Raw genomic sequence first — 8,323 nt, 5'->3', positions numbered from 1 at the left:
AACAAAACAAACAAAAAATACAAAAAAGATAATAATAAACAAGAACATTTAAATCACAACCCGTCAGGAAGAGCAGATCTGTTCGTTAAGGTCACACACTGGGTCATCAGAGGTCACGGACGGGGTCAACAACAACAAACAACAAGAATAACACACAAAGGCACACAAAAGGCACACCGGTTTGTACTTCTTTCGAATAACAAAAAAAAATAATAATAAATCACGAATTGAAGAAAAAATATAGGAAAGTTAGTCCTGTGTTTCTTTTTTTTCCATTTTGTTTTGTTTTGTTTTTTTCTTTTTCTTTTTCTTCTCATTATTGCAGTTGATGCTGGTGTTCCTAGTTTTCTTTTTCTTTATTTATTTTTGTGTATCTTATCATCTATCACTATTGTGAATCATCGTCTCCTCCTTTTTTTCAGATTGTTCGGTAATTTTCTTATTTATATGACATAACACAGCGATAGAAAATGGAGGAGTTGAAGAGAATGGAGTCCCGTTCTCTCTCTCTCTCTCTCTCTCTCTCTCTCTCTCTCTCTCTCTCTCTCTCTCTCTCTCTCTCTCTGTACATTAGGTATTTGGTATCTGCAGAACTTCACAAGGCGTCACTAAGGCAGGCAAGATTATCACTCGTCGAGGCTTGATTGCTGCGTCTCCACCAGTACAACTCAACGCCTCTTTTCTCCATCAGACCTTCATCTTTGGCCTTCAGCGTCTGCGTCACCCACAGACCAACACCTCACACATCACACGTCACTGACACTCCGTCTATACCTTCGCTAAGAAAATAAATGGGATATGTGTTTTACTTTGGCTGTGGCAGGAATATATACAAGGCATCACTTTCTCTTCACCGACCTACCGCGTGCCCCCACTGAAGGAGCGGCGGAAGACAACAGGACGGCAAAGACCAGATTCTGACGCCCTAGGGATGCTCAGAGTACAGCTCCCTGACGCCGGCGAGAGCGGAGACGATGCTGGTGGAGTTGTCCTTAGCAGCTGGATCTGGTGACGGCTGGGATACCTCGTTAGACTGTCCCTCGCCGCCACTCCCCCCGCCACTCCCTCCCTCACTCCAGGCATTGTCCCCTGTACCAGCGGCGACATTACTGCTGCTCTCCGAGACCCGCCCTGTGCCTCCTACTGCTGCTCCTCCTGTTGTAGTAGCACTGGCAGTGTCCTCCGGTTCCTCTTTGATCAGCGTCATAAACTGGGACTCCTGGAAGTTATGGCCGCCCCCAACCTCCAGGTACCTGAGGGAGAATCACACACCTGGGTCAGCAGGGACCTGGTGGTACGCGCAGGAACTCACGCACTCAAGGGTTACAAAGGATAAGAAGCAATAGATCCTTAAATCCTTAGATCCTTTCTGGGGTATATGATTACACTTACTCGTAAATAACTACTAGAAAGAGAGGACAGTAAAGTAGAAGGATCCTCCCCACCCAACCACCCCTGGAACTGAGTCTAGCTGGCAAAGCAACGGTGCCATGTAGTGTCGAAAATTATGTGAAATTTTCTAGGATAATGAGAAGGAAGGAATATTCTGCGGCTATTTCTTTATTCGTAAGGAAGTTGTGAATATGTGGTGGTGATGTGAAGTGTGTATGTAGTGTGTGTGTGTGTGTGTGTGTGTGTGTGTGTGTGTGTGTGTGTGTGTGTGTGTGTGTGTGTGTGTGTGGGTGTGTGTTTATACGCAGAAGCAGAAAATAATAACAAGCTTCAGATCCGGAATTCTGATTAGAAAGACGTGAAAAGACAACCGATTCGAGGCTCATGCAAATACTAAAAATAAGAAAGAGCAAATGTGGAAGAAAAGAGAGAAAGTGGAAGCAAAAAAAAAATAAATAAATAAAAAAGCAATAACTAACAAACCACAACTTTCAGACAAGAATTTCCACAAAGGCACACTCGAAAAAGAAAGTCAGGAATGCTGGAAGAGAAAAGAGAAAGTGGAAATCTTAAAGCAATAACAAGTATGGAAAAGATTAACTAATAGGAAACCGTAATTTGGGATCAAGGTAAGCGAGGGAAAAGGAAGACATTTCACTCTACATTACAATAAGTATTTTTTTCCCCCTTGCCTCCTTGCCTCGCTCACCTGGGGTTGGCCGGGGGCGTGTAGGTGAAGGAGGAGGGCACCGCAGACACTCGCTCAGGGCCCTTCAGATACCTGTCGAACTCAGAGCGGTCTACGTCATCAAATACTTCGCCTTCCCCGCCCACACTTATGTTGACGCCGCCGCCCTCGCTGCCGCCGCCGTCACCGCTCACCTCACTCCTCGGACCTGAAAGATGAAAAGAGAGAGAAAAAAAAAATTATTCACGTGAACTTTCGTTTTTTCTTTAACCAATTATAATCATATGTTTCTGTTCAATGGTTGCAATACAAATTCAAACACCTACTACTGCTACTACTACTACTACTACTACTACTACTACTACTACTATTACTACTACTATTACTACTACTATTACTACAAGACGACTTACTGCTGAAGGCGGGGTGGGTGAAGGCCGGATGGTGGTCGTGACTGAAGCCCTGCGGGTCGTACTGGGGCTGATAGTAGCCGTCTGCCCCGTTCATATAGTCGGGATACTCGTAGGCGTGGGGCGGGTAGGACACACTCGGATAGAAGCCCGGATATCCTTGCTGCGCCGGGGAGACGTAATGGAGCATCTTGGATAACCCGTTGGGTACTTCCGGGTGTTGGTGTGGGTGGATGGCGTGGTGCGGAGGTTGCTGCGGGGGCTGCTGCTGTTCTCCCTGGTGGTGGTGCGGGTGGGGGGCGGTGCTTGATGTGTGAAGGTGATCATGATCGTGGGGGGACGCTTCCGGGGGCGTGGGCAGGGCTGCGAGGGTGCACGAAGGTAACGGAGGTCCCTGGGGCGGCGGAGGAGGCCAGGCGGGTTCAGGGGAGCATGTCGGGGAGGCGTCCGGGGTGTGGAGAGCCAAGACAGGCGCGGAGTAAGTGGAGGGCGGCATAGTGGAAACGCTGACGTTAGTGGAGGTGCTGGAGCTGTTCAGAGGAGCCGTCAGCGTCGCCTGCAGGAACCCACTGGGGATGACTGGGCTCTCCTTAGACTGCGGGGTAGTGATGGAGGCAGTGGTGGTGGTGGTGACGCTGGGGGCGGTGGAGCAGTGAGAAGACACCCCGGGAGAGCCTGACGATCCCCCGGGCTTCTTGGGCTGCTGGGGCTTGCGGCGTCGCGGGCGGTACTTGTAGTCAGGGTGCTCCGCCATGTGCTTCAGCCTGAGCCTCTCCGCCTCCTCCACGTATGGGCGCCGCTCGGTAGGTGTGAGGGCCCGCCACTTCTTGCCTGAGGGGGAGAGAGAGACATATTACGTTATCATAGTTTGCGTCAGGCCAGGAGGACGTGGCAGAGATATACGGCGGCGGGAGGCCTGTCTGTGTTGGGCTACTGTGTTACGATGTGTTGACACCGCCATGATGGACAGCCCGCCTCACGCCTCATACCTTATCTTGCTACTGCTCCTCGTGTCTCCTCGCCTCGCAGCACCACTTACCTTGTTGATTCCTATTTTGTTTTCCTGTTTGAGAAGTAAAAGCCTTCCTGTCTATTTTCTGTTATATTTAAAGATACAAAAAGCATACAGGGAGTCAGAGGAGTGCCGTTGACATCACCTGCACGGCACACTAGCATTTCATCAACAAAAAACTGATAAATACTAACAGTCACATCTCATCCCAAGACGCTCAGCACAAGAACACCTGGATTCACGTTCACATTTCTTACAATTTTGTATTTCCATGAGCAAACGCGCAGGCCTCCGTCTGGGACCTATTTCCAGCGAGGGTTTGGTATCAGATGCTCGGGACACGCAGACGAAGCGTAAGACAATGGAGGTGTCGGCTTGGAGGGGACACGCCGCCATCCCTCACTGCCGTATCTGGTCCAGAATCGCCTCCCTAGACGTCTCGTCCGCAGCTGGTGGCGACGACGGTGGGACCCTTGGGACTCTTCTGAGAACTTTCCTCACCACCTGCGAGTCTCCCCATTCTCTTTATGTCAAGTGAATGCTTCTACGTATTATCTAATGTCTTTACGTAAACTGAGGCAAGCTCGGGAAAGGACGCGTAGAACGAAATCTAAGCGTTTAGTCAGCAAAGCGCTCTCAACTTACATTTTGGCACGTGAAAAGAAATCTGAGTGTTGTCTGGAGAAGGTACTACTAAGACATTTTGGAGTTCGCGACGACTTTCTCTCTGACGCTAAAGGGATGAAATGGAAGAATAAAAAAGGAAGTGACTCGACTCAAAACACACACGTTATCACAGAATATCTTCCCTTACCGAGCACATCTGAGTCAGCAAAAAGCGTTTTTCCTAAGGTTGAAGACAAAAAAAAAAAGATAAATAAATAAAATGAAATAAAATAAAACTAAACCGACTCAAAAACACGAACGTTACCACACCACTTCTTGCCTGACATGTCTCCGGAACCACGACAACAACTTAACCTAACCACCTGCCTTACTTATGACCACGTTACTCAGCTCTACTCAGCTTTCCCCCGAGGGCAGAGGAGGGGCCGCCGAAACCCCTCATGTCGGCCAAGGGCGCCTTACTTCACTTTCACGGTCACACGTCACCAGATCTCGGCCGATTGTGAAGGTCCGTGTCTTTTTTCCCCCTTCTTGAGAAATGACTCGTCCAATGGCGGGCCTCGGTGGTTCGTCTCCTTGTCCAGGGTTCGCAAGACCACTTAATCTCCTGCCACGGCGCATCACGAGGGGCGGCGGCGGCGGTGATGGCGGAAGACAGGTGACAGTCGCTATATGTAAACACAATACTCGCGTTCTGAATGCTGGTTGTGTTCATGATTATTTAATGACGCGGTGGTGAGAAGAATCCATGATGGTGATGATGTGATCGTGTGTGTGTGTGTGTGTGTGTGTGTGTGTGTGTGTGTGTGTCGAGGTCTAGTATACATTCTCGGGGGTTTGTTGTTTACACTTTCCATCAGATCTGCCACACTTCAGCCTTTTCCTTTCAATCACCACGGTTATTTTCATGATTTTCCCATTTCTTAGGTACACTGGAAAGACATACTTGACTTCCATCGCCTTCTGTAAACTCCACCCCGCCTTCCTCAGCTTACCTATAGCCTGCCGTTATCTTTTACAACCTGCCATCGCTTCCTACAAACTACCATAACCTCCTACGGCGTACAGTGACATCAAATACGACGTGTAATGGCATCCTGTAACCTGTTGTGGTCTTCTGTAACATGTTGTAGTCTTCTTTAACCTGCTATGGTCTTTTTAATCTGCTGTGGTCTTTTATAACTTGCTGTGAACTTCTGTAACCAACTGGCCTAACTTAACCTGACCTGCCGTGGTCTTTCTTGTACGAAGTGTAGTAGATTTCTATAGACCGTTGTGGCCTTTTACAGCCTGCCGGGGCCGCCTACACGAGTACGGGTCGCGGCGGCCTTCTGCATCCTGATAAGTCCCCCAGTACATCGTGGCATCTCCTTCTACAGACTACCGCACCTTCTATAGTTTGCCACGGGTTGCGGTGGTCAGGAGGGCGTGGAAGTGGCGGCGCTGCACCGTGTAATCCACCGCAGCCCCCACAGCGGCCCGTGGCAGATCGGGGCCCCGAGGAAGCCGGCCTCTCCCCGTAAACACTTAAAAACATATGATTCGCTTCCTTGCCTGCCGCCGCCGCAGATAATGGCTGCCCACCGTGAAAACATAAACAACAACTTTCTCTAAAATGAATAAGGGAGGAGTGATTCGCTAACCTTCACCGACTTCTTTTCGTTTTCTACTGGTCTTGAGAATGGTATGGAAGTTTTGCCGGTGTAATTAGTGACGCTCTTAAACCTCATGATGCTCCTCGTAAAAGTGGTAAAGCAAGTCTGTTCGAAAGGGAGAAAAAAAAACAAAATAATAAAAAAGTAAGCCATAGAAAACAACATGTAAGTAGAACACGATATAAAAAAAATAAATAAATAAACTGATAAAAAACTTTTTCGCTGAATCAACAAAACATGATGAGTTTCTATAAAACACGACGATTTTCAGCATTCTTCCTTAAAATCTTACATTACACGTTTTCTTTTCCTTATGTGACGTGGTGGTGCTGGAGGAGGGGGAGGAGGGGACCAGAGGAGGGGAGGGAAGAGAGAAGAGGAGGGAGAGGAGAGAAGGGGCTGGAGGTGGGCTTGGGAGAGGGGAGGTGGGAGGCAGGCGAGGCATTTCATGTTCAGTACCTCATTTCCTGGTGGTAGTTAGCCCCGCCGCCCCCCGCCGCGCCCGTGCCCTCGCCGCCGTCACGCCTCTCACAGCGCCGTGGTGATGCCGCTCCGCCACACCTGCCCCGACCCGTCCCGCCCCGCCACACACCTGCCCTAAGCCTTCCAGCCCCGCTACACATCTGCAGCATCCAGCCACACCTGCCCAGCACCCTTCTGACCTAACATACACCTGCCCCGAGCTATCTCTTTCTTCTACACACATGCAGCATCCAACCACACCTGTCCAAAGTTGTTCCGCCCCGCCACATATATGCAGCTTCCACCCACAACTGTCCCACTCTCATAAACATACTGCTGCGTCATCTTTCGCCTCGCTACACACCTCCAAGTTATATATATATATATATATATATATATATATATATATATATATATATATATATATATATATATATATATATATATATATATATATATATATTATATATATATATATATATATATATATATATATATATATATATATGACACCTGTACATCTCACCTCACGTGTTCATTTAATACTTCACATTGCGCCTCCCTCTAAACACCTGCATCTATACCACCTCACACCTGTATACCACCTGACACTTCCACCCTGTCACATATTGTTTTCCACTTTCCTACAACCTGTCCCGCCTTCACCACATGCGTAGCTCACTTCACCTCACTCCTAGATTTTACAGTGCCTCTCATTTATTTCATCGCCACCTGCTCCTTCACCACACGTCATGCAAAAGGTTCTGCCGCTTCAAAACAGAAAGAAAGAACCAAATAGTATCAGATCTTTTCTTTTTAAGTCTCACGAGGCCGTTAGTGATGAGATGTATTGTTTTATTTATAGTAGGTAAGGTACGATTGAAGGAAAGGAGGGTGGGAGGATAGGAAGGAAGGAAGAGGGAGAGGGAGGGAAAATTGGAAGGAGAGAGAGAGAGAGAGAGAGAGAGAGAGAGAGAGAGAGAGAGAGAGAGAGAGAGAGAGAGAGAGAGAAAATAGTGAAAATAAGAACACAAGATGGATTTTTCCTTGTTTTTTATTCATTAATATTATTATTATCTTTTACTTTTTTATCTATTTATTTATTTTTTTTTACTGGCTTTATTTGCGTGAAGTTTCGTGTTTTTACGACTAGATTGGACGTTACGACACACACACACACACACACACACACCTCAAACAGCTTACGAGCCAAACACACAGCTGTGAAGGGGATGGAGGAAAGGTGAAGAGGCGGAAAGGTACAACAAGAGAAGGTAGTGGAGGCAAGGAGAGAGGGAAGAGAGAGAGGGGAGGAAGAGGGGAGGGGGAAGATAGGGGGAAGGGGGGGTTGCCGGCACATGCGTGAGGGGGGCGGAGTCATGCGCATTACGCCCCAAACGGTTATGTGGATCCACCTTCACGCCACCTCACGCCCCCCACCACGCTCCCTCAATGCTTTCCCAATGCTCCCCCAACATGCCGCTCCTGCTCTCCCCGTCTCCCCTTCCATCTCATTCCCTCACTGACGTAATTTCGATACTAAAATTCCTGGCCATATGTGTGTGTGTGCGTGTGTGTGTCTGTGTGTGTGTGAGGGAAGGAGGGAGAGGAGTAGAGAGTGGGCGGAGTCAAGACAATTAGCACCGCCCTTCCTCTCTCTCTTTTTCTCTCTCTCTCTTTTTCTCTTTCCCTCCCACCAACCCGCAGTTTCTCTTTCTCTATCTATCCTTCCCAGTCGTAGTCTCTCTCTCTCTCTCTCTCTCTCTCTCTCTCTCTCTCTCTCTGGTTCAGCTTTTTTTTTTTTATGATGATGCGAAGAAGAGAAGGAAGAAGTAAAAAAAGAGAAGAATGCAACTCTTTATGCCGAATCCAATACTTATTTGTACGTCTTTTTTTTTTATTGCAATCAACATACCTCCTCTTCTTACATGACTCAAACACACACACACACACACACACAGAAAGTAAGTGAATTGTTGCAGCGTCATCTTAACTTTTTTTTTTTTTCATTAACGAGGCAATGAAATTCAAGACGAGAAACTGTTTAAGAAGGAGGAGAAAGAGGAGAAAGAGGAAG

The 8,323-nt window shown here is 47.7% G+C and overlaps 1 protein-coding gene across 1 annotated transcript in view; it reads right to left on the bottom strand.

Moving 5' to 3' along the window:
* Positions 1-285: 285 nt before the first annotated feature.
* LOC135105918 (transcription factor Sox-7-like) overlaps positions 286-8,323 on the bottom strand; it is a 33,150-nt gene continuing 25,112 nt past the window's right edge. The window contains exons 3-5 of the mRNA XM_064014626.1: positions 2,494-3,321; positions 2,102-2,288; positions 286-1,253 (exon numbers count right to left, since the gene is read on the bottom strand). Of these exons, the coding sequence (XP_063870696.1) occupies positions 926-1,253; positions 2,102-2,288; positions 2,494-3,321 (1,343 nt within the window). The 3' untranslated portion in view covers positions 286-925. The remainder of the gene's footprint in view (positions 1,254-2,101; positions 2,289-2,493; positions 3,322-8,323) is intronic.

The sequence above is a fragment of the Scylla paramamosain genome, chromosome 12 (genome assembly GCF_035594125.1).
Source record: "Scylla paramamosain isolate STU-SP2022 chromosome 12, ASM3559412v1, whole genome shotgun sequence".
Classification (NCBI taxonomy): domain Eukaryota; kingdom Metazoa; phylum Arthropoda; class Malacostraca; order Decapoda; family Portunidae; genus Scylla; species Scylla paramamosain.
The sequence above is the reverse complement of the archived record's forward strand: the minus strand, read 5'-3'. Positions and strand labels throughout refer to the sequence as shown.